Below are 25947 nucleotides of genomic sequence, written 5' to 3'. Positions count from 1 at the left end.
GGGGGGAAATGGGCCCGTTTTCGTGAAAAGTGGGCCATTTTTGGGAGGTCTTCAGAGTGCAAAAACTTTTTTTTTTATTTGCCTCTTCAAAACCTTGGTGACTCTTATATACTGAAAAATACGGTAGTGTGTGTTAGAAACAAACAAAATAACAATGTTTCTTTTGCAAGAACATTTCATGAAAAAACACAAAAATCTGTAAGAGTTGGTTGCACATTTTTAACTATAAAGATGTATATATGAACGGATAATTAATATATAAGCATATGCAAATGCATTATTAATACCCCTATTAATTTTTTTTTAACTTAGCAATTTACAGGTGCTATGTAGTCATTTTTTTTTATTTTTTATTTTTTTTTCCTCGGGATGAGGCGACCCAGATTGGGGTCTGGGAGCCCCTTTTATTGAGATAGGACAAAGGCAGGAGGAGCAAAAGAGAAATAATTTTTTTTAAGGGAGACGGAAACTCAGAGCCCCAGCTCCCTCCCACCAGTAGATATTTGGTGTCCATTGAGAAGGACTTGGCCAGCCTATCTACAAGACAATTAGAGCTTCAGCTCCAGGGTGATGGGATTAAGACTTGACCCTCCCGGAAATAATAAGATTAACCTACTAAGACACATAGGTGCTATGTAGTCATTTTTGACGGACCATGTTGCTCTGAGCTTGCCATAATTCATTAAATGCCAGCCATTTCCAGCTTCATGGAGAGAAGGGAATTAAATTCATTATTTCTATATTTGGCTCTCTCAGCCTTAGGGTGTATTTAATAAGACCAAATGCAAGAAAGGAAGAGACTAATACGATGGTGTTTGTATCTGAGATTTGATTCACGAAAAGTAGGTTGGGAAAAGAGAAGGTAATCCAGTTATCCAAAATAATCATCAATATTCTGATATTTATATAATCGTATAATTTATATTTGATAATTAAGTGATGGTTGAAGGAAGCAAACTGACTTAGTCTATGGAGATTCTCAGTCCTCCAGGTCATGGTTGTCCCAAAGGTGCTTTTTCAAGAGCCAGTTGGACTTTCTGGATTTTCTTTGAAGACATTTAGCTTCTCATCCAAGCCAGAGCTGAAGAAGCTTTGCAGATGAGAAATGAAACGTCTTAAAAAACAAACAAACCAGAAAGTCCAGTTGCCTGTTAAAATAGCACCTTTGGGACAAACTGATTTAGCAATGACCATGAATGGAATTATCCCACCATGCAGGGTTTCCCCTTACGAGAAACTCCTATCATTGGGGGGGGGGTGTATCTTTTTAATTTTGATTTGGAGTTCATTGTCCCACAACTGTCTTTTTTTTAAAAAAAAAAACAGAAACTTGTCAAAGAGCAGGAAGCCGTGACACAAGAAGTCAAAGGGGAGATGGACGCCAGCCGGAGAAAAGCTGACCTGGAAGAACGTCTATTTCAGAGGCTGATTGAAGCAGAACAAGGAGGAAACCGGAAAGCTCATGAAGTGAGGACCTCATGCAGGACTCTTGAACCTACCCCAGATATTTGGGGCTTCTGTTGCTAAATTCACTGACCATTGGCCCTGCCAGGCAGGATGAATGGGAATTAAAGGCTGTTTGCTTTCTTCCTCCACCTGGGGAGGCTTTGAATTGGTACAAAAGATCATAGGACTTTTTGGAGGTTTCCAGGATGAATTATTTTCATTATTGGCATGGGATTATCATGTACAGACAGTCCTCAATTTACGACCATACCTAAGCCCAGGTGGTCATTAAGCAGGTCACCATGTAACTGTGCCCAATGTTATGATCTGTTTTGTGGCAGTTGTTAATCGTTAAGTGACTGTAGCAGTCATTAAACAAACCTCATTTTCTTCAGTGGATGGTTTTTTGCCAGACAACTAAAGTAAATGCTGGAAACTGGCAAAAACTGGCAACCATCATGGTGATATGACTGTGGGATGCTGCAAACAGCCATAAATGTGAACTTTGCGCTGTCAGAACTCCAAAACCAGGCCATAATTAGCTCTGGGGAGATCCATCGTAAATTTGAACAGTTGCTAAGCAACCGGTCATTAAGTAAAGACTCCTTGTAGCTCTGTGTGGTACTTTAGATTTAAAAGCAAAAAAAAGTGCTTCAGAGTATGGGGGAAGCATTGCACACAAACTCGATTTACAGTTCCTTCAAGCAGGTATATATTAGCTGATCAAATTCCTGCACATCCAAAGTAGTTTCTCACTCACTATCTTGAAGAGACTCTTGTAAATATCTCCTACGTAGGGAAAATGATTGCTGTCTGTCTCAGTCTCACAAAATATCCAGTAACTATTCATCTCCCACTTTTTTTTAAGACCATACCAGACTACGGAAATAATTTGTAGATAAACTAACCCTTCTTGATCATGGAAGGCAGATTTTTTAGACACAAGACGATCGTACAACTGGCAGCTCATAAGCTTGATGTCCTGTTGGAAGGAATCCCAAAGATGTTTTTTTTTTCAAGAAGCAACAGGACATTTTTTTGTTTTTCTTTGAAGAAGATGTTTAGCTTCTCATCCAAGGAGCTTCTTCAGTTCTGACTGGATGGTGGGGAATGGAACGATGCAGACAACTGGTCATTTGCATCCTTTTAGGCAGTTGTTGAGGCCACTTGGAGATTTATCTGTGTCCTCAGGGTCACCTGAGTGGTGCAAATGGGTGTGGAGCCTTCTTGGAACTGCTGAAAGGACGGTGTTGTAGACTGGAGATAGATGACGGGACATCCCCCCTCTGTTGAGAGAGGGCTGTTCATTTTTGACATAGATGGTCTCTTTGACTCCTCTTTCAAACCAGCGATCTTCTCAGTCCAAAATGTAGACTTGGCTGTCTTCAGAAGAGTGGCCTTTGTCTTTTAAATGCAGATGGACTGTTGAATCTTGTCCTGATGGGTTTGTTCTCTTATGTTGTGCCATGCCTTTGTGAAGTGGCTGTGAAGAATCCTTCCATTCCCCATTATCTAATCAGAACTGAAGAAGCTTCTTAGATGAGAAGTGATGAAACTTCTTCAAAGAAAAACCAAAGAAAGTCCAGTTGCCTCTCGAAAGAGCACCTTTTGGAACAACCATGACCTGGGTGAACTGAGAATCTCCATAGACCTTTGCTGGAAAGAAGATGTACAGCTTCATTTCTGGTGCTCTCTGATGCCATTTGTGCCCTCTTAAGGTGCTTGAAGAATCTTTGGCCCAAGCCCATCAAGAAAGCATTGACGTGAATTGGCAAATGGAGCTCCTCCACAAGCGAATCTGTGACGACATGGACCGGGACCAGCGATACCACGAGGTGGCCAATCTCCTTCACAAGACCAGAATGGCGGAAGTTAAGCTGCTTGAGGCAATGAAGGAAGAGTTGACCGAAAAGGTAAGTGGCTAAAAGTCTGCTAAAGATTAGCCTCTGCTCTTCTGTCCATGGCAGGATGAGAACCTGAAATAGGAGGGTCTTTTTGGTGGTTTCTGAGCTTGGTTATTTTCTTACAGACGTTTAATTAGCCAAACTAGGGAACATCATCAGTGCTGGTGATGTTAGTGATAGCAGCCTGTTGATGTTACAGGTGGACCTGTAGTTCATTTAATGACCATTCAAAGTTACAACAGCACTGAAAAGGCATTGAATTTTGTCCCCTTGTACGAACTTCCTTGCCACGTTGTGTTAAGTCAATCACTGCAGTTGCTAAAGGAATAACACGGTTGTTAAGTGAATCTGGTTTCCCCATTGGCTTTGCTTGTTAGAAGGTCTCAAAAGGTGATCACATCACCTTGGAACACTGCCACTGTCATAAATATGAGTCAGTTGCCAAGCGTCTGTATTTTGATCACCGGACCTTGAGGATATTGCAACAGTCGTAATAAGACAGTTTTTTTCCAGTACCGTTGGAACTTGGTCACGAAATGAACTGTTGAAAGGCAAGGACTACTTGTGCCCATTTTCATGAGACACAGTCGTATTTCTGGTGTCACTTTGAGGGGTTTTCAATTGTGGAGAGAATCCTTCTCTCTTCCTGCTTTCTCCTTTTCTAATGGAAACGTCCTGCTTTTCTATCCCATTTTAGCTGGATGAAACCATGGGGAAAAAAGAGCAGCTGACGGCACAGCAGGACATTGCCGCTGCTGCGGATGCCAAGAGGAAGCGGTTTCTGAACCAAGAGATGAATGACGCCATAGAACTGGCAGCAGAGCTTCAGGACGGAGATGGCTATTTTGGTGAGCGGAGGAGCTGTTCGTACACGGCAGAACAGGCCTACAGAAATCTCTATGATTTCGTTCATGAGACATGTATTACGGCTGCTGGGACTTCTGGGAGTTGAGGTCCGCCCATCTTAAACTTGCCAAGGTTGAGAAGCACCTCCTTGAAGACTTTAGAGCAGGGGTCCCCAACCTGTGGGCCACAGCCCACTACCAGGCTGTGGGCTATTCACAACCGGGCCATGGGAGTAGTGGGCTGGTGCGCGCATCCACTCTCAACCCCAGTTGTGTAAGCGGCAGGTGGCAGCGTGCCTGCCTCTCACACAAAACCATCTCCTCCTCCCCTACCCCACCCCGGGCTGTCAACCCAGAAAGATTGCGGAACGCTGCTTTAGAGAGGTACACCTCTTCACTTATATTCACATTACCCATTAAAAATGGGTATCATCATTTTTTAAAAAACTACATCTTGCCAAGCAGTATAGCTACTTGAGGTGGTATTACCATGTTTCCCCCCCAAATAAGACCCAACCGGAAAATAAGCTCTTGTGGTCAAGGTTCTAAATAGCATCCAAAACTAAATCAGAATCCGAGACAAAGTATTGCTTAAAGTCCCAATTTATTAAGAGAGCCATGTTGGCACATCTGGAAACACCCAAATCTGAAAGCTTCCCAGTTTTCCCCACCTAGTTGAAAGTACAAGATCTTGCCCCCACACCCACAAGTCCATCACATGGTCCAATCTCCCACTGCCATGCTTGCAGGTCCACCCATCCAGTTCCGGTCAGGTGCAGAGGTGCAACGGCAAAGGATGACCTTGGCTTTCTAGAAAGGAATTTTGTTTTGGCTACATAACATTCTACTCCTTACTATCCCCCCTCCCACTTTCCCACAATAGAAAATGCATAATAGAATAATGGAAAGTGTGGCAGGCCAAAGATCCAAAAGAAAAGATGGCTGCAGGCCTGACACTTGCATGATTTTTCAGGATGCTCATAATATAAGCCCTACCCCAAAAATAAGACCCAGTTAAGATTGTCAACTAGACGGATGCATTTAGTACAGTATTTCCGAGAAAACAAGACCTAACCAGAAAATAAGCCCCATTTGGAGCAAAAATGAATATAAGACCCAGTCTTATTTTCAGGGAAACAAGGTAGAATTTTTTTTAAATATTTAACAACGGCTGCCTACTCCAGAAGATTTGGGGGCAATTTAGGTACTATACTATGAATTAATTTGTGGTTTTTTTTAAAATAAGTGTTTTATAAGACACCCCAAGGAATACCCTATACCTAAAAATCAAAAGTACATTATCTGGCTGAACATATTTCAAACGCCTCCACTTTCTACAGAGCGGCTGCGGGATCTGAGAACCTCCCAGTCTCAGGAAGGTTCAGAATGCCGTCAGGAACCTCAGAAAATGCAACATAGCAACACCTGTTTAAACGAATCCTCTGGGGGAGACTCCTCCATTCCCTGTAAGTGACAAAACATGGATTTTGAAAGAGAAAATATTTAGGTGTGATAATCTGCTTTTGCGTCTGTTGTTGTTGGTAGCCATAAATAGTACTTGCAATCAAACAGCTTGTTGAAGGTGGAAAGAGGTAGAACAAATTAGAAATCAACTCCTCAAGAAGATTAAAGCTATTTTTTTTTATTGAGAGGAGCTCTAATAATATCTGATTGGGCTTGTACGTCCGCCCCTTCTTATACTCCCGTGAATGAGGGAAGTGCCTGTCTGAGGCTGTTCCACATGATTTCTGCTTCTTTTGAATTTCAATTCTCCATCGAGGTCATTGTCCTTATTCTCTACAAACAAGGACAAGATTGAAATCAGGGTACCATCCTGGCGCCATTCAGATGCATTGGGATTATAAAGTCTACAGCTCTTCAGAGCCACATGTGACCCAAGCTTCAGAATCAGCAATGGAAGGGCAGACAGTGCTTTCATTTTTTTTTAATCCTGCCCTGAATAAATGTACCGTATTTTTCGGATTATAAAATACACTGGTGTATAAGACGCACCAAGATTTCGAAGAGGTAAGTAAGAAAAAAAGGTTTTGTTCCCCCTCCCCCGCCCCTAGTCCCCAGCAGCACTCTGCAGCCTTCAGCAGGACTGGGGGAAGGCAAAAACGCCCTGTTTTTCAACCCTGCTGAAGCCTGCAGAGTGTTGCTGGGGGCTGGGGGAATGCAAAAACGCCTCCGTTTTTGCGAAAAACAACCCGTTTTTCACAAAAATGGGATGCGAGGGCGGGGCGTCGGGAGGCCAAAAATGCTTGTATTCGGTATATAAGACGCACCAACATTTCCACACTCTTTGGGGGGGGGGAAGGTGCATCTTATACTCCGAAAAATACAGTATATTTCCTCTACCTTCCAAATTCCATTTTGATGGTTACGTTCTATTTCCTTTCACTTTATTTATTTATTATACTAATTTATATGGCCACCTAAGTCACACACAGGTAACTCCAGGTGACTTATAACATTAAAAACTCACAAAAATAAAAACCCATAAAATATCCCCCCTTCCCCCCATGGCAGCAGCCACACAATGAAATCAACCAACTGATCAACTTCATTTCCCTTTGGGGGTCTCAAGCCCATTGACGAAAACTACATCTTCAGGGCCTTTTGCAACAAGGTGGGGGCAAGCATACCTTAGAGGGAATAATGTTTCATAGAGAAGGGATACCCCACTGAGAAGACTCTTTTTCATGATCCCACCAGATGTACATCCATAATAGATGAGACCCACAAAATACCCTTTTTCTACTTGCATTTTTTTTCAAACTGCTAGGTTGGCAGAAGCTGGGACACGTAACGGGAGTTCATCCCGTTACGTGGCACTAGGGATTCAAACCGCTGACCTTTCCGATCGACAAGCTCAGCGTCTTAGTCACTGAACCACCATGTCCCGAGAACCCTGATAGGGATTGCCTATAGAATCCCTAGGGACATTTGTCCCCTCAGAATAAAACAGCTGGCTGCTTCTTGGATCTTCAAAGATATAGTCACTGAGCTTGTGATGCTAATCTCTTTTCACTTTTCAAGTCTCTTTAGACCGAGGACGGCAGGAACTGGAATCGAAAGAACGGGAAATAATGGCTGAAGTGAGACAACTCAGAAAGAAGCTCATGGCTCACGCTCGGGGGAAAGGCAAGTTTACCCCTAGAGGCTCAGTGAGCGAGAACTGCAGAGGCCCTGATCCAGCTCTCCATGGACTTGTTCAATGAGATTTCGTGAAGAAGAGATTGATTTTGCATCATGTTTTCAAAATACCTTTTAGAATTATTTTTGTATATAAAAATAAAACCTTTGAACAAAGATTGGACCTTTTAAACTTTTAGCCAGTATTTTAAATATGTTTTAAATAAACAGTTGCAACCTATCTTCAGGATCGCAGAATTGTTGGTGGGTAAGAGCAGAAAAAGCAATGACTTCTCGGGGTAGAGGTGGGGGGTGTTCCTTCAATATTTTTCTTTTACTTCTGTTGATCTTTTGGTCTTTCTGCCTTCTGGCAGCTGATTCAAAGCTTAAAAAAAAAAATAGAACTAAGTCCTGTCCAAATCCAGAATGCTTAATACAAAAGGATCCATTGGATTTTGGAGATGTGATTTGGCAAAGGAAGTTTAGCTGATGAAATGCTAAGACTAATATTTGGAGAGTGATGCATTGGGGGAAATTTGCTGCATATAGACATACCTGTTGTATATCTAGCTGAGTTTGGAAACAGACTTGATTTCAGCATCTCTAGTAGACAATAGTTTGGTCCATTTGCCCTTGTGCATTTTTTTAATTTTTATTTTTTTTATTTTTATAAAAACAATCCATTTTCCATTAACCAGTGTGTCGTCTGGGTACAAACATTTTGTGCCAACATTAAAATATACAATCTTACTCATTATTTAATCTCATCTTAGCTTAATTTCCAATACCTTAAGTATCTAATATTACGGTATAACAATCCCATTGTAAGTTACTTAACTCTATGAGTTATATTGACTATTAATACATTTTCTATACTTTAAATAACTTCTTTTACTATTAATTCATGTCTATTCTCTAACCACCGGTAAAAAGATTCCCAAATTGTATCATAATCGGTTTGTTCTCTCTCTTTGATAGCCGGTGTCAATCTGTTCCTTTCTGCACATTATAATATTTTCCTAATCGCATTCTCCTCTGTAGGGATCTCTTCACTTTTCCAATTTTGGTCAAATACAATCCTAGCTGCCGTCATAACATGAATAATCAAATATACATTTTCTTTACTATAATTTTCTGGTAAAATCCCCAGCAAAACATTGTTGTATCATCTTTTCCAGCCACGTATGTATTTTAGTCCAATATTTTTTTGCTTCTGCGCAGGTCCACCGCATATGATAGTACGAGCCCAGTGTCTGAAATCCATTCCAATAACCAATCTTAGACGAAGCTTCTAGTGTCAGCCTGAACCTCACCAGTTGCAATCATTCCACTGATCCCAGAAAAAAATAAAAACATTCAGGTCATTAACCCTGGCTTTAACCCAGAAGAAATCTACTGTTTCCCTCTACGATGATTTTTTCCCCTGCCTCACTGTGAAACTACCACCTGTACATTGGTCTCCAACAGAACTGCTAGCCCAGCCTGACCCTACTTAGCTTCAGAGGCCCACAAGGTTGACCAATTCCCTGGTGGGAATCCATTCTGGTTGCTGTATCCTATTAGAAAATTCCCAAGGGAAGAGCTGTTTGGCCAAGAGAAAGCTGGGCAGCCATTCCTAGGGATGTCACAACTGCAAATCACAGCATTGTGAAAGGGTTTGTCTAGTAAATCTCTTGATTGTGCTGTGATTCTGGTCACCAGTGTGGGTTGCAGGGACACAGTGAATATCCCCTAAGAGGCATCTGGGTATAGGAAAGTATTAAAATGCAAGTATACAAGTTAAAAAATGATACAAGTGGAATTATTATTAGAAATAAATTGTAACAGAGAAAATTATATTGTACGAAAATATAAAGTTGGGATTGCGGAAATGCCACCCCGGGAACCCATCAGAGAAAGTAAATTGCGGTGTTGTCGCCACACTGGAGGGCTGCTCATGTGCCCTTGCCTAATCAAAAGGAAAACACCAGACAAAATTCCTTGGGATGAGCTAAAGCTTTGAATGATCATCGAAGGGCTCTTTTATTAGAAAAAGTTAATTACAGCGTCATCAAAAAGGAGCGTATCAAAAGGCATATATAATCACACATGGTACAAGTAAACTAATGAAAAATCACAGCATTCTACAAATAAACCAATAGAAAATCACATCATGGCAAAGGGTGGGCAAAGGGGGAATAGAAAGTTACAAGCTGCATGGCATTGGGAGGGGAAAGGGGGAATAGAAAGTTACAGCACAGCATAGGGGGGGAGAAAGGGCAGGTGTGGAAGTAACTGGCTCACATCGTTCTTGTTACATGAGGCTGCATAGTGAGACCTGACCGTTAGGCCAGAAAGATGTTTCTGGTGCGATGTTTTTGCATCCCTGTGTATGTGTGTTTCAGGCAGCAGAAACTGCCCTGCACACAAACATCCGGAATGAATTCCAACAGTAAATAAGAAAGGGCAACAACAGAAAGGAGGAAGGTTGAGGAGGGAAAGGAAGAAAGGGTAAAGCAGAGGAAGAAAAGCAGGGGAATTAAGAGTAGGAGAGAGGATAAGGAGGAGGAGAAAGGAGGAGGGGGGAAAGATAGGGGAAGAAGAAAGGAGGAGGGAGAGGAGGAAAGAAGAAGGCAGAGAAGGGAGGTTGAGAAGAGAGAAGGAGCAAAGTTGTTGCAAAATAAAATGGAGGTATGGGGTGGCAAGAAAGTGACACAAACTGTATTCTATATATTTGTAAGAAAATAATGATAAAGATTAATGATGAATAGATAAATGTTCAAAGTAAAAAAAATAATGGCATCTTGCTTCCGGTGTCATTCATACCTGGAATGGCTGCCATTTGTCAATCCCAGAAGCCAGGATTTTTCTGACAGAACAATCAAGCCATGGAACAGAAGTTGCCTTCAGAAGTTGTGGAAGCTTCATCACTGGAAGCTTTCAAGAAGAGGCTGGATTGCCATTTGTCAGAAATGGTGTAGGGTCTCCTACTTGGCCGGGGGTGGGGTGGACTAGATGACCTACAAGGTCCCTTCCAACTCTGTTAATACTGTTAATCTTATTTGCGGGCCTAGTGACAAGGTTCTCCAGAAACCTCAGAAGTGTATCATGTGCTTATCTTGGTTCATGAATCCTATTTTGATGATTTGCACAATATCACAGATGGCCAAAGGGAAGATTTTCATGCACAGTGTCAAAAATTAGCACCACAGAATAGCTGTCACAAAAAGTGTGCGTGGGTGTTCTTTGGGAATTCAAGCAGCAAGCTTTGAAGATGGACGGCCATTTGTCAGAAATGGTGTAGGGTCTCCTACTTGAGCGGGAGGGAGGGGGGTTGGACTAGATGACCTATAAGGTCCCTTCCAACTCTGTTAATCTGTTAAACGTATGGACTTCAACTCCCAGAATGCCCCAGTCAACCAATGGGAGTTGAAGTACACCTATCTTAACATTGCTGAGATTTGAAAAAAATCACAGCTTTAATTCATTGATTAGTGGGGTGGGTTTCCTCTTAAGATCAGCCAAAGGATTTCTGAGTGTACTTTTTGAACAAAAGAGGATCCTGTATCTAAAAAGATCCAAATACTGCTGTGATAAAAGACAGGGACGCTTTTAAAAAAACTGGCCCTTTGGCTGAAAATCACAAGCTGCCCTTTTTTGAAGGAAAAGCAATCTTAAGTTGCAGCAGATCCAAATGCTGGTCCCTAAAATAAATGCCAGTATTATTTTTTTTTTACAAAAGTACATTTTGGTATAAATGAACCTGTGCCCAGAAGTAAATGTATAAGAAATATACTTAATAAGTACAGATTAAGTTGTAAGCATTGGAAGACGCAAAGTCATTTCTGAGCACTTTAGAGTCTTTGCTCTCCTTGCCGTCCTCCCGGAAGCAGCCTTAGGCGTTTGCTCCCGAAAAATCAAGCCGTTTGGATGGCCCTCAGGGGTCCCCTTATTACCTAAGATCCAATGAATGGAGTTTTTTGGTTTTTATTTTCTTGATCGGGGCGAAAAAGTTGCTTTGCCCCGTGTGAGGCTCGAACTCACGACCTTCAGATTATGAGACTGACGCGCTGCCTACTGCGCTAACGAGGCGCATGGAAAGGCGGGCAGAAAATCGCCTCATCAAGAGGAAAACTCTGCTGAGGCGACGTCTTTCCCAGTTTCTTAATTAAAAAGGAAAAAAAGGGGGGGGATGTTTAAGTATGAAGGGAGAAAACAAAGTTTCTCCTCCGTAGAGGAATTAATTGCATCGGTAAGAAACAACCCCGGACTGAACGGATGGGAGGGAGGGAGGCAAGATTTCCGCCTCCCCCCGCCCTCCCAACAAGCCGTTCCCACGTTTTTCCACCGCCTCGGGAGAAAAAAATCCAATGGCAGGACTGCGGGTGGGCAAAGCTTGCGGATTCTGCCCAGGTCTAGATCATCCTGGGGATCCCTGGAGCCAGGGCGACGAGGCAACGAGGGAGGGGAATCTGGTTACCTCGGCTGGGTTTTGATAGGCAAGCCAGGGGTGGACCAAGGGCTACTACGAGGAGCAAACAATAGGCAGCACATTTTTGAATGCCCGCTACAGGGCAGCACTGAGAGGACTTCGGCGCTCTGCTGCCCTCTAATGGTCACCCCAGATATAGCAGCTTTGCGAAAGAAGGCCAGGGCAATAGCAATAGCAATAGCAGTAGACTTATATACCGCTTCATAGGGCTTTCAGCCCTCTCTAAGCGGTTTACAGAGAGTCAGCATATTGCCCCCAACAGGGCAGCCGGAGGGGGAAGGAGGAGGGGAAGAGGAAGAGGAAGAGGAAGATGATGATGATGATGATGATGATGATGATCATCATCATCATCATCATCATCATCATCATCATCATCATCATCATCATCATCATCATCATCATCATCATCATCATCATCATGATCTTTGGTGAGATTCACAGCCTTTGGGGCTGGTTGGTAGCTCAACAGCTCGAGTCCTAACCAAGGACCTAGGAACTGTTAAGGTAACGTCGAAGGATATAAGCTGTTCCAAGTAGGGTGGTTTTCTGTAGAATCAGAATGTTCAAGTCTGATTAGGATTAGGATTTATTTCATTTATATGCCGCCCTTTTCCCCGAAGGGGACTCAGGGCGGCTCACAACTCAGTCAAGGGAAAGGAGGTACAAACAGGGGATAACAAAGACAAATAAACAATACACAATTTAAAAACACACAACAACCATACCATTCGAGAAGCGGGGGGGCAGAAGCTCTTTAGCCCCAGGCCTGCCGGAATAGCCAGGTTTTAAGGGCTTTGCGGAAGGCCTGGAGGGTGGTGAGGGTTCGAATCTCCACGGGGAGTTCGTTCCAGAGGGTCGGAGCAGCCACAGAGGAGGCCCTCCTCCGGGTAGTCGCCAGTCGGCATTGGCCAGCGGATGGAATTCGGAGGAGGCCTAATCTGTGGGATCTAATCGGTAATTGGCAGCAGGCAGTCTCTCAAGTACCCAGGTCCAATACCATGAAGGGCTTTATAAGTGACGACTAGCACCTTGAAGCGTATGATAAATTTAAAATTTCCAAATAGCGAGGTAGCCCTTTAGGTATTGCTCCAAGGGCTCCAATTACAATCGGGACAACATATGATTTCTTTTTCCACAGTCGCTCAACTTCAATTTGCAAGTCCTGGTACTTTGTGATTTTTTTCTTGCTGTTTATCTTCAATTCGTGCATCACCAGGTATTGCAACGTCAATGAACCATACTTTTTTTCTTTTCAACTATTATGTCAGGTGTGTTGTGGGTCAAGTCCCAGTCTGAATTCTGAAGTCCCACAAGATCTTGACTTTCTCATTCCCTAAAACCTTCTGAACCTGATGTTCCCAGTGGTTTTTGCTGTACTCAAATCCAAACTTTTGGCACAATTTCCAGTGAATGATCTTAGCAACATGGTCATGGCGTTGTAGGTAGTCAGTTTGTGAAATTTTGCTGCACCCACTGATCAAGTGGTCAATAGCAATAGCAATAGCAGTAGACTTATATACCGCTTCATAGGGCTTTCAGCCCTCTCTAAGCGGTTTACAGAGAGTCAGCATATTGCCCCCAACAATCTGGGTCCTCATTTTACCCACCTCGGAAGGATGGAAGGCTGAGTCAACCCTGAGCCGGTGAGATTTGAACCGCTGAACTGCTGATCTAGCAGTAGCCTGCAGTGCTGCATTTAACCACTGCGCCACCTCGCAACTGTCTCATCTTTCTCATTACAGAGGCGACATTTGCTGTTGGTGGTAACATGTTGAATTTTTGCCTTCATGTAGTTTGTGGCTAAGGCTTGTTCTTGAACTGCCAAAATAAAGCCTTCTGTTTCTTTTTTCAGGGCTCCTGATCTTAACCAGTTCCAAGTTAGCTTTTGGTCAGCTTTGCCTTCAATACTTTTCAAGTCTTGGCTATGCATTCCAATTTTCAGCTCGCTTCTCAATTACTTCTTTCTTATATTCAGGTTTTGACTATATTATTATTATTGTTGTTGTTATTATTATTATTATTTATTAAACCTGTATCCTGCCAGTTCCAGCAATTCTGGGTAACTCACAACCAACAATTAAATAAATTACAGTAAAATCAGTAAAAGACAAAATGTGGCATTTTTAATGATCCCCCCCCCTTGTTTTATTATGGTTATATATCTTAGTTCCTGGAATTGTTCCATCCATTGATATTTGCATAATAGGTTTAGAAATTGTTAAGTTTGGGTGTATAAATAGCTTAGAATATTGAGACTAGAAAAGGGAAGGGAATACTGTAAGCATGGTATTATTTAGTTTTTCAATCCAAATTTGAGGATAAGATTGGACAGCAAGGTGGAGAACCGCAACTTACATCAAAATGATTGTTATAGACTAGACTAGAGGTACCAATCTTAAAGCTCATTTCTCAATAAAGTCTCCCTTGCATTGTTAATAAGGATTTGTGTCTGTATGTTTGTGTCCCAGCGTCTGTGTGTGTATACAGGTAGTCATCGACTTGTGACCAGTCAATTAGCAACTGTTCAATGTTGCAAACAACCTCCAAAAACAGTACTCATGTCCTGAATTCAAAATTCTGACAGTCAGGCCCGCTTTGTGATCATGTGACCGAATTTAAGACATTTGGAAATTTGCAGCATCCTGCGGTGACATGACTGCATTTTATGACAGTGTCTGAAATTTGATTACATTTGACCATTAAGACGCTCCAACAGTCGTGAGCGTGAAACACAATCATAAGTCACTTTTCTCAGTGTCATTGTAACTTGGAAGAGTCACTAAATGAACTGTTGTAAGTTGAGGACTACCTATATAGATTAAACCAAAGATATCTGTTCAGGGGCAGCCTGCCTCGCCCTCTCAAGTCTTCAGCTGTTTTATATTTTTATTCTTTTAAAAAAAATATTAGTGTACCACTCCCAAAGAAGTAACAGTGATTAAAAAAAGACTTTATGCTCTGTTCCCTAAAGTTTTTCAAATGATGACCAGGAGGCGGAGCTACTTTGTTGTAGCTCCGCCTCCTGGTTGTTCCAGAGGCTGAGTTTTAAAAAACTCAGTTGCCCAACAGGACGTAATTCCAGGGGCTCCAGTCCTTGTGCAGCAAGCTGGACCCCAATTTAGTATTTCCTAGAGAGTTTGTAGCTCCTTTTTTGCTAGTTTGGATAGATAGGTTACAGTTAGGGTAATTTTATCCTGCTTTTCTACTTCTTTGAGAATTCTGGGCTAGGCCTCTGAGCCTTAAAGGCATTAATCCATTAAAGTCTTTTGAATTAAAAGTCTTTTGAACAGAACTATACACACCCCCAGAAATTCTGAAACCTTTATTCATTTATTTGCAAACTTGTTGGCCATCCATCTTACCACAGGGTAACTTTGGGAAGCTTGCAATCTAAAAAAAGATCAAAACTATACAAAACCTCGAAGACATAAATAAAATACAGACAAGATCCAGTTACTGAGCCACAAGATGGAGAGGAAGGTAGGTTAAGATCCATGGAGAAACAGGGATGGCAGCACAGCTGGCGAAAACAGGTATAAGGGACAGATGTTAAGGTGATCTTCAAATGAAGGGGCTCATCCTTTCCAATGGTAAAAACACTCCAGTGTGAACTGCATGAGCTACAATGAAAGGCTCCATTCCTGTTCCCATGTTCTCTTGGCAAGCTAAACCCTTTGTCTGAAATGGCACAGAGTCTCCTGCGGGTTGGACTAGAAGACCTCCAAGGTCCCTTCCAGCTCTGTTAAAATACAGATGGGATAAACAGGACCGAAAAACCGAAGAAGCTCTTCAGTGCAGCCACATGGCATTAGGTGGGACAGTCCATGTGATGAAAGCAGCCTTGGAGTTTCTGGAACCATTTTCTTTCAAACTCCACAGTGGATACAGTCAGGATGGATGGGAAGGCTGCAGCAGAGAAGCATTTCACCTCTTCCTGAGCTTCTCCTTTCAGCTTTTCCGGGACAAGATCTTCTCCCATAACCTACGAGGAAATGTGTGTACATGAAGCAGAAATATCAGCTTAAAAAACCATTCACAAAAGGCACCAATCTGTAACTTCACAGACACAAAAAAATATATATATTCAGATTCGTGGCCCTAACCTTAGTTTCTATATATACATCGCGTACTTTCAAATGTACGTTTGCTTTCCAAGTAAAGCATACAGAATTTTGCGTGATTAATATTGTTATATACAGTACATTGTCTAACTAATTTTTGTGTGATTAACATTGTTTAATACAGTATGAGGAATACTGTAACTAAACTAATACACTACATTGTCACGTTCAATGCCATTTTAATGATTATTTTGCAGCATACTGTTATTTTTTATTTTTAATATATTTTATTTTCATTTTCATACACTCACATGTATAAACCATACAGTATTAAACAATAATTGCATCAATTCCTCTTGTCGACAATGCCCCAGAAAATAAAAGCCCAATATACCTCTTCCATTCTCCATACACCTCTTTCTTCCACCACCCTCCAATTTTCTATCTTCCCTCCATCATCCCCCTCTACCCTACTTCCCCTCGCCCTCTACCACTCCTCTCTCCAGATCCACTCCCCCCCTTCCTTTTCGCCTTCCCCCCCACCCTCTCTCCCTTCCCTCTCAACCAATCTTTCTTCTTTCCAACTCCTCCTCCCCTCGGTGTATTTCCACTATATGTTAGCATACAGTTATTTTTTATAAGAGTCTCAGGGAAAAAATACTTTATGTATACTTTGTTATTTCTGACCAAAAATATTTCTCTCCTCTCTCTCACATCAAATTGAGACAGAGTTGGACATTTGCAAAGTTTTTTTTTTTTTTAAAAAAGCAGGATTAATATTCTGAAATTATAGCTACTAGTAGATTTCTAATTTGGTTAATGATAACTGGAAGGTAAAGGTAAAGGTTCCCCTTGCACATATGTGCTAGTCGTTCCTGACTCTAGGGGGTGGTGCTCATCTCCGTTTCAAAGCCGAAGAGCCAGTGCTGTCCGAAGACGTCTCCATGGTCATGTGGCCGGCATGATTAAATGCCGAAGGCGCATGGAATGCTGTTATCTTCCCACCAAAGGTGGTCCCTATCTTTCTATTTGCATTTTTACATACTTTCGAACTGCTAGGTTGGGATAAGTAAGCTTGGACAAGTAACGGGAGCTCACTCCGTTACACGAGGCTAGGGATTCGAAACGCTGAACTGCCGACCTTTCTGGTCAACGGTTCCACCACAAAACCGCGGACGACAAAATCGCGGTCGACGAAAGCGCGTATGTGACGTCATCACAGCGCGACGAAAAAGATCGAAAAATGTAAAAATAAAACGAAAACCTTACCCTAACCCCCCCCAAACATAACCCTAAACCTAACCCTAAACCTTAACCTAACCCTAACCCTAACCCTTAACCTAACGAAAAACCTAACGCTAACCCTTACCCTAACGCTAAACGTAACGCTAACGCTCTAAACCTAACCCTAACCCTTAACCTAACGCTTACCTTTATGTGAATCGGCTTGCTGTAATTTAATTTTTATTTCAATTTTTCGATCTTTTTCGTCGCGCTGTGATGACGTCACATACGCGATTTCGTCGACCGCGCTTTTGTGGAACGCGGTTTTGACGGGTCGCGCTGGTCAACAAGTTCAGCATCTTAGCCACTGAGCCACCGCATCCCAGCTAACTGGAAAGGATGGCTCAATTCATGCAATCCTTAAGCATGAAAAAAAATCTGATCTTGTTAAGGATTTATATAGGATAAGGTTGAAGAGGCAGCCTATTTGTTTATGTTAATGATCAGGGATAGTTTAACACAGTGCAGGAACATCCCAAGCAAGCAAGGTTTGAAAGTTTTTCCTATATTAACCCTAATCCTGACTCAGGACTTGCTGAGCTGTCAGCAAGAACCGAGGTGGCGCAGTGGTTAGGGTGCAGTACTGCAAGCCACTTCAGCTGACTGTTATCTGCAGTTCAGCGGTTCAAATCTCACCGGCTCAGGGTTGACTCATCCTTCCGAGGTGGGTGAAATGAGGACCCAGACTGTGGGGGCGATATGCTGACTCTGTAAACCGCTTAGAGAGGGCTGAAAGCCCTATGAAGCGGTATATAAGTCTAACTGCTATTGCTATTGAACTCCCTTTCAACTTACAAGAATTCACTTAATGACCTTTTCCTACCTGAAAAATGGAACTTACGATCCAGATCCAAAGATTCAACGGTATGAAGTCCTCCATAGTCATGACAGGATTTATAGCCAGTGGCAGTGTCTGATGGTCACAAGAGTGCATTTTATGACGGTTTTGCCCAAAATCAGAAACCTATTTTCAGCAAAACTGTGCCTTAATGAACAATGGGTTTGCACTTATGACCATGACGTTCGTTTAATAACCTGCAGTTTAGTGACTTACAATAACCAAAAAAAAAATATCATCCAACCACAAGAATGATGGTTTTTGTGGTGATCATAAGGCCAATTGCCAGTGAGTGCCACAGTCATAAGTACGAACCCACTATTTCACAATCATTACGACTTACAACCCTTACAGGGAGGTTCCATTATAGTTGTAACTCAAGGACTACTTGTATTTAAGCAGAGGGAGAAGACATTTTAATGGGCCCTGTAATTACAGAATTCCTGCATTGGGGAGGGGATAGAGTAGATGACCTCTAGAACACCTTGTAACCCTAAGTCTAAAATTCTACCCATATTCTGACATTTCTAAACAGGCATCCCTTTAAATTGTTGTCACCATCACCTCTTATTCTTCTTTAGGGCTAATAGGAAAATTATAATAAAGCAGCTATTGGCAAATTATTGGATGTTATTTCTTCCGTGGCACGACAAAACCGCGCTCGACTAAAGTGCGCCCGATTAAACCGCGTCGCTGATGTCATCAACAGGGCGACAACAGTGAGCGCGGAGAAAGAAGGGTGCTTTAAATAGCGCTTTGAAAGCAAGTCGATTCAACTTAAGGTAAGGGTTAGGTTTAGGGTTAGGTTTAGGGTTAGGTTAAGGGTTAGGGTTAGGTTTAGGGTTAGGTTAAGGGTTAGCTTTAGGGTTAGATTAAGGGTTAGGTTAAGGGTTAGGTTTAGGGTTAGGTTAAGGGTTAGCTTTAGGGTTAGATTAAGGGTTAGGTTTAGAGTTAGGTTTAGGGTTAGGTTTAGGATTAGGTTTAGGGGGGTTGGGTTTAGGTTTAGAGGTTAATTTTAGGTTTAGCGTTTACAGCGTGCTTCTGTCTCCGCGCTGTTGTCGCCCTGTGATGACGTCAGCTACGCGGTTTCGTCGAGCGCACTTTCGTCGAACACGGTTTTGTGGTGGAACCATTTCTTCACGATTCCTACTTAACGGAGAATGTTTGCACAACCCTTGCTGAATTGTGACTGACCTCGGTCATCAAGGACAAGGTATCCGCCTCCAATTCAAAAAATCTAATTTTGTCTTCGATTTCCCGTTGCATTTTCAGGTTATTCTCTAGAGCAAAAGACGACTGTGTCAACTGCGTAAGCTGAAGCAAAAGCCTACAAAACAGAAGAGAAAAATGAAGTGTTTAAAATCAGCACACGACAATAGTTTAAAGTCACTCTAGTTTTTGTTCGTAGGATCTTTCCCCATCAAAGAGGTAAAAAAATGTTTTCAAACTGAGCCCTTTGTTTATAAATGAACCAGCCGAGTGAATCTTTGAAATGGCTTAGATCAGCGTTTCTCCAGCCAGCAAAACTGGCAGAGGAATTCTGGGAGTTGAAGTCCACACAGCTTAAAAGTTGCCACGGCGGAAAAACACTGGCTTAGACCAACATCCAACTGCCTTGATGGGCAAAACTCTGCCATTGAATAAATCACAATTTTTGATAAGATTGTCAGTGCAACATTCCAATCTGCACATCAGAGGGTTATTGTTGGATTTCCAGAAGGTTGTAAAATCTAGCTTTCCTCCTGACAATGGGGTGTGGATGTTGCAGGAACTCTGGTGGGGAAGTAGCTTGTTGGATAATATGATTTTTAGTCTTGACCCAGGTTCTTTTTAATAGGTCTGTAAAACTGGCTTGTTTTGATTTTTCTTAAGCCACCCAGAGTTCCTTTGGCTAATTGCACAGCTATATAAATTAAATCAAACTAAATCAAGCTTGCAAGTTGATCATGGGCCATTGTACGCAGGAAGAGGGTACTTTTGAAAGACCAAATTACGGGGTTTTATTTCTTGCATTGAAACCTGCAATTCTGGGAGTTGAAGTCCACAAGTCTTAAAGTTGCCAAGTTTGGGAACCACTGTCCTATTCTGACCTAGGCTTCCCAAGAGCATGAAGCAAACTCCTAGTCCCAAGAAAAAATCACTTTTATTAATTGACTGTGAATTCTGTTCATTCACCTCCAGCAAAATCTTTCAAGGGAGGATTTACAGTCACAGACCTTATCTGGCTTGGAGAGCTGACAGGCCAATATCTGCAAAACTTGGCAAGGAGTCTCGGAGAGTCACAAACCAATTAAGCAAACTAATTGTCTCCTGCAAACTCCACTCCCCTTTCGCTCCTCTTTTATTTCCTCTGGGAGGGGCCATTCACCGTCCACCTGTGGCCTTACTCCCAAGTCAACCCCTGTTCTTTAGCTATTCCCTTTGTCTGGCAACTCTGCGCATGCGCACACTGGCAACAGGCTCCAGCTGTTCGTCTTCCTCACTGATGTCTGACTCTGAAGGCAGCTGATAACTGGCATACGGCCCTGGCCCCCTCTCTGCCTTTGACACAGAGCCCTCATCAGAGCCTTCCCCAGACTCCAGGACTGGCCCATGTTCCTCCTCAACCTCCTCACTGTCAGAATCTGCTGCCAGCTCTGCTGGCTGCTGGCAGGCCACAACACGTCCCCCTTGACTTTGTTGGTCAAAACTCCCCAGGGAAGATTGCAAATCATGTGACCACAGGATCCACAAACAATGTAATTGGGGCACAATTGAGCCCAAAATTTCCATTGTTAAGTGAGACATCTCTTAAGTAAGTTTTCCCCATTTTGTTGCCACGGTTGTTAAGTGAATCACTGCAGATGATACATTAGCAACCCAGTTGTGAAATGAATCTGACCTCCCCGTTGACTTTGCTTGTTAGGTCACAGAAGAGGATCACATAACCCTGGGATACTGCAACTGTCACAAATATGAGTCAGTTGCCAAGAGGTGTGAATTTTGATCGTGTGACCATGGGGATGCTACAACGGTGGTGTGAAAAATGGTCAGAAGTCATTTTTTTCCAGTGTCGTAACTTTTGAATGGTCACTAAATGAAATGTTGTAAGTTGAGGACTATCTACACATGCCCGTTGCCAAGTGTCCCAAAGTCTGATCACATGACCACAGGGAAACTACAACGGCTGTAAGTCACTTTTTCCACCACTGTTGCAACTTTGAATTGTTGTTAGATGAATGGTTGCTAAGTTGAGGCCTACCTATTCTTTATATGCAAATAAGGATATGAAAAGGTGGTTGTTACGTGTACCTGGCTCTAACAAAGGAGGCACACGCATAGACACACGTGTCTTTCAACCTTCTCTCCCCTAAGGGAGCTCTCTTCATTGTGGGTCGTGGCCCTGAATTTTCCAGGGCACAAACAGGTCTCTGCACACTTGACAATTCCACACAAGGCCCAAAGCTGTCGTTGGTGTGGATGGTACATGACAAAAGACCATCCTTCCTCAGGCTCTGTGTCTGATGACATACAATGCTGACTTCTTGGGATGATACCCGGAGGCAGCTGCCTGCAATTAAGCCATCGCTTTGCCACAGGTGGGCTTTGGTTCCAGAAGATAAGGGGACCGGGAATTGCAACAAACTCAGGTAAGTTTCAGCCAGCAAATTCCAAGTTTGCGGATGAAACGGGTGCAGCGAGATCAATTTTTGCAAGCACCCGATTACTTTCTCAATGTCCTCCACAAGGCGATAAATGGCGTATTGCAGATTAAGTACGGCTGTTACATGGTCGGTATTCGTTGCCCCGTTTTTCTAGATACAAAGAAAAAAAGAGCAAAGGGAGAAAAAGAGTTATTCTAATGTGGTTTTTTCCCCTTAACTTCATTAATTAAAGTATTTGACTTCAACTCCCAGTATTCCCCAGCTAGCCTAAGCTGACTGGGGAATTCTGGGAATTGAAGTTCAGACATCTTCGACAGAGCGCCATGGCGGTGCAGTGGTTAGAATGCAGCACTGCAGGGCTAATTCACTGCTCACTCCAGTTCAATCCTGACCTGCTCAAGGTTGACTCAGCCTTCCATCCTTCCCAGGTCAGTAAAATGAAGAACCAGATTGTTGGAGGCAAGATGTTGCCTCTGTAAACTGTTTAGGGAGTGCTATCAAAACACTGTGAAGTGGTATATAAGTCTAAATGCTATTGCTATCTTAAAGTGGCCAAGCTTGAAAAACAAAGTGCCAACATCTTCTTAAATCTAACCTCTGGAAATGACAAAATATACTTTCCCCAATAAAACAAGTCCACAATTTACTGAAATGGCAAGCTAATTTTTTCCCCAAGAATTTCTCCAGTGTAAAATTGGGTCCAGAAGCATTCCTGAAAACAGAGATTAATCTTAATGCTAGCACTTGACAGTACATTAATTTCTCTTATATGTTTATTTAAATTTATTTGCCGCCCATTTTGCTGCAAGCTTTTTTTAATTAAAAAGAAACTTAAAAAAGAATTGAACAGGGCATGACAGACATGAAAAGAACGAACCCCAGATATAGTGACATGTATATGTTGAGGATCCAAGCTGATCTATAAAGAGAAAAATAACTTAGAAAAAATACCAACCAGGTTTTCTGCAATTCTCATGGCTTCCTCGTGTTTCCCCAGATGAGCTAAACAGCGGGCCTGACTCTCTTTTAAATCTCTTCTCATGGCAATATTACTGGAAGGTACCAGGGCAAGGCAACTGGAATATTCCTGAAGGGCCTTCTGAAATTAGATTTACCAAATTTTAGTGTAACTCCAAATGCATGTATGGGTTGTGAATTGTGCCAAATTATTTAACATCAGGTGGCAACTGTACGCGATTAAAAGTAAGCATCTCATAGAGATGTACTTGATTTTTAAGTTCCATCAAACTCAAAAGGGCTCTTTTTACTAGAACTGGATTATTAATTCACGTGCCAAATAATATCATGGCCTTTCCAGAATACGTACGTACATATGTATGTATCTATGTATGTATCTATGTATGTATGTATCTATGTATCTAACTATCTATCTATCTATCTATCTATCTATCTATCTATCTATCTATCTATCTATCTATCATCTATCTATCTATCATCTATCTATCTATCTATCTATCTATCTATCTATCTTATCTATCAATAAATAAATAAATAAATAATCTAACCTATCTATCTATCTCTATCATCTATTTATCCATCCATCCATCCATTCATGCAAAGTTGAAAGAAAAGCAACCAGACAGATTGTTTCATGAATATATAGAATAATTGTGCTGAAACTGGATTGTGATGGACTATGACTGATGGATTTTCAACATGTTAGCTGCAATTTTGGAAGACGCCAATTTTACAAGGCTGGTTTATGAATGCACCATGAAAATACCTGAAATTCTTGTTTCTTATAGGCCAGATCTCCTCTGAACTTTTTTATGTTGATCCTTTCAAGATCGTCCTGGCAGTCTACCTGTTCACAAAACCACTGTCAAGAGGAAGAGGAGGCATTACTACACTTTGTGGCACTACTACAAAGGAACAGCAGTATCATAAAGTATAAAAGTTGCACCAAATTTTAGATAGTCCCTCTTAAACACGCAGGGATGCTTTATTATTAGTTTCTACAATTTCCTCCAATCAATAACAGCCCCCTCCCCAAAGAGTTTGATTGGAACCTCCCTGAATTCAAGGGATGTATCAGAATGACCATACAAGAACTTCCAACTTGGCAAAGCAACCACAGAGTTCTTCCCTTCTATCCCACTTCTTCCTTCCACCATCAAGAAAGAGAAAGACTTTTGAGTGGAATTTAACTTCTAGTGAGGCCATTGAAAAGACTGTCAGAGGTTAGAGCCCGGAGAGGAGACCACCAAGAGACCACAGGTTTGACTAATCGAAAGCCAATTTGATGTAGTGGCTATGAGTAGCTGGATTAGAAATCACGATGCGGTGAAATCTAATCTTCCCTGAGGCCCAAAAGCTGGTTGGGTGATTATGGGCAGTCACTATCTTTCATCCCAGCCCACCCCACAAAGTTGTTATAGGAGGAAAAACAAGAGACAGGACTGTTAGGAGTGTTTACACATACACACCCACTATAAAAATGGCAGGATAATAATATAATAATACCAATGCAACATCCAAGACTTAATAATTTTCAATAAGAAAGAAAAAAATGTTTGGCTAGTGGATACTGCGATTCCTAGAGGCAGCAGAAGCTACTTTGGGGCTGCCCAAAGGCTGTGAATCTCACCAAAGATTAACCAATACTAATACTAATACTAATAATACTAACAATAACAATAATAGAAAAGACACCCTGAAAAACCCTGCAGGAACTCTCCCTTTTAGATGGCTGGGATTGAAAGCATCCCTGTCCGGTCCTGGTGGTCTCCTTTCCAGGCACTGACCTCCGAACAGCCTGCTTTGATCTCAACATCATGATCAATGACAACAGCATTGGATCCCAGCTTGTTCAGATTTGTAAGGATCGGGACGATCATCTAACTGGATGACGTCCCCCGAAACACTAAATTAAACCCAGCCACATCTGTCCTCCGTTTCTGCCGGGTAGCAGAAGCTCCAGAGCATGTGCAGAGTGCAATGTCCTTCTTCCAACACGTTGGTCTGGAGGCACGAAGGTCAGTGAACCTGCCACCACCACTCCCTTCACCTCGGGCTCGCAGCACCGGGCGCTGTAAGGAGAAGCAAGGGGGCCGCCAGCCCTGGACGCCCCGCCGCCCTCCTCATCTTCGAAGACCGACTCCTCGAAGGCAAAAGGGAGAAGCGCCATCCCCGGCGACGGTGAGCGACAAGCTCCGGAGGCTTCGCTGCTAGAGCGGTTTCTTCGCGAATCATAGATGGCGCCCACAATCACGGCTAGATCGTCCCCAGTCAAACGATGCTGCCCTAGACTTAGAAATATCACTCACCCGCTGCTTCGAGTTTTCGGGTTCGCTTTAGAAGTTCTTTCTTAGAAGAGAGAGCTATTCACAAGATCACTTTGGGAAGCCTGTTTAGAGTTAGGGTCCCACATGGCTGAGCCAGTTACAAATTCATACAATATAATACAATAGCAGAGTTGGAAAGGACCTTGGAGGTCTTCTAGTCCAACCCCCTGCCTAGGCAGGAAATCCTATACAGTTCCAAATAAATGGCTATCCAACATCTTCTTAAAGACTTCCAGTGTTGGGGCAATTCACAACTTCTGGAGGCAAGTTGTTCCACTGATTAATTGTTCTAACTGTCGGGAAATTTCTCCTCATTTCTAAGTTGCTTCTCTCCTTGATTAGTTTCCATCCATTGCTTCTTGTTCTACCCTCAGGTGCCTTGGATAATAGTTTGACTCCCTCTTCTTTGTGGCTACCCCTGAGATATTGGAACACTGCTATCATGTCTCCCCTAGTCCTTCTTTTCATTAAACTAGACATACCCAGTTCCTGCAACCGTTCTTCATATGTTTTAGTCTCCAGTCCTTCTAGAGTCTCCACATCTTTTCTACATTGTGGTGACCAAAATTGAATGGAGTATTCCAACTGTGGCCTCACCAAGTCATTATAAAGAGGTATTAGTGCTTCACATGATCTTGATTCTATCCTTCTGTTTATGTAGCCTAGAACTGTGATGACTTTTTTGGCAGCTGCTGCACACGGCTGGCTCATATTTAAATGGTTGTCCACTAGGACTCCAAAATCCTTCTCACAGTTACTATTACTGAGCAAGGAACCACCTATATTGTACCTGTGCATTTGGTTTTTCTTGCCTAAATGTAGAATCTTATTCTTTTCACCATTGAATTTCATTTTATTAGATAGCGCCCAATATTCAAGTTTGTCAAGATCCTTCTGTATCTTAAGCCTTTCTTCTGGAGTGTTGGCTATTCCTGCCAGCTGGGTGTCATCTGCAAATTTGATGAGTTCCCCGTTTATTCCCTCATCCAAATCATTGATGCAGATGTTGAA

General features: G+C 42.3%; 2 protein-coding genes and 1 non-coding gene across 7 annotated transcripts in view; 1 reads left to right on the top strand and 2 right to left on the bottom strand.

Moving 5' to 3' along the window:
- Window positions 1–7572, top strand: part of TBC1D31 (TBC1 domain family member 31) — a 30564-nt gene extending 22992 nt beyond the window's left edge. For 3 of the 5 annotated variants that reach the window (XM_087706722.1, XM_087706723.1, XM_087706720.1), the window contains 5 exons: window positions 1327–1467; window positions 3165–3359; window positions 4048–4198; window positions 5536–5661; window positions 7238–7572. In XM_087706722.1, coding sequence (XP_087562848.1) covers window positions 1327–1467; window positions 3165–3359; window positions 4048–4198; window positions 5536–5661; window positions 7238–7419 — 795 coding nt within the window. In that variant the 3' untranslated portion in view covers window positions 7420–7572. Of the gene's footprint in view, window positions 1–1326; window positions 1468–3164; window positions 3360–4047; window positions 4199–5535; window positions 5662–6727; window positions 6828–7237 lie in introns of all 5 variants that reach the window. The other 2 variants (XR_015695599.1, XM_087706721.1) reach the window with 2 other exon arrangements.
- Window positions 7573–11331: 3759 nt separating this feature from the next.
- On the bottom strand, window positions 11332–11404 carry TRNAM-CAU (transfer RNA methionine (anticodon CAU)). The gene has a single exon. It is a non-coding gene; the product is annotated as a tRNA-Met (tRNA).
- Window positions 11405–15111: 3707 nt separating this feature from the next.
- CUNH8orf76 (chromosome unknown C8orf76 homolog) lies at window positions 15112–24869 on the bottom strand. The gene is made up of 6 exons (XM_087706719.1): window positions 24660–24869; window positions 23376–23471; window positions 22587–22730; window positions 21279–21781; window positions 19182–19314; window positions 15112–15786 (listed from the first exon to the last, which is right to left on the bottom strand). The coding sequence occupies exons 1-6, from the start codon at window positions 24777–24779 to the stop codon at window positions 15613–15615; spliced, it is 1170 nt and encodes a 389-aa protein (XP_087562845.1). The 5' UTR covers window positions 24780–24869; the 3' UTR covers window positions 15112–15612.
- Window positions 24870–25947: the final 1078 nt, after the last annotated feature.

This window comes from Thamnophis sirtalis, unplaced genomic scaffold (genome assembly GCF_051295495.1).
Source record: "Thamnophis sirtalis isolate CommonGarterSnake01/CBP01778 unplaced genomic scaffold, rThaSir2_p1.2 scaffold_2, whole genome shotgun sequence".
Lineage (NCBI taxonomy): Eukaryota > Metazoa > Chordata > Lepidosauria > Squamata > Natricidae > Thamnophis > Thamnophis sirtalis.
The sequence above is the reverse complement of the archived record's forward strand: the minus strand, read 5'-3'. Positions and strand labels throughout refer to the sequence as shown.

Excerpts from the sequence above, each read along its gene's own strand:
- CUNH8orf76 (XM_087706719.1), bottom strand. The coding sequence starts at position 24,779 with ATGGCGCTTCTCCCTTTTGCCTTCGAGGAGTCGGTCTTCGAAGATGAG. Across the intron at positions 23,472-24,659 it reads CCCGGTGCTGCGAGCCCGAG|TGGTTTTGTGAACAGGTAGA; the intron begins GTGAAGGGAGTG and ends TCCTCTTGACAG. Across the intron at positions 22,731-23,375 it reads ATAAGAAACAAGAATTTCAG|AAGGCCCTTCAGGAATATTC; the intron begins GTATTTTCATGG and ends ATCTAATTTCAG.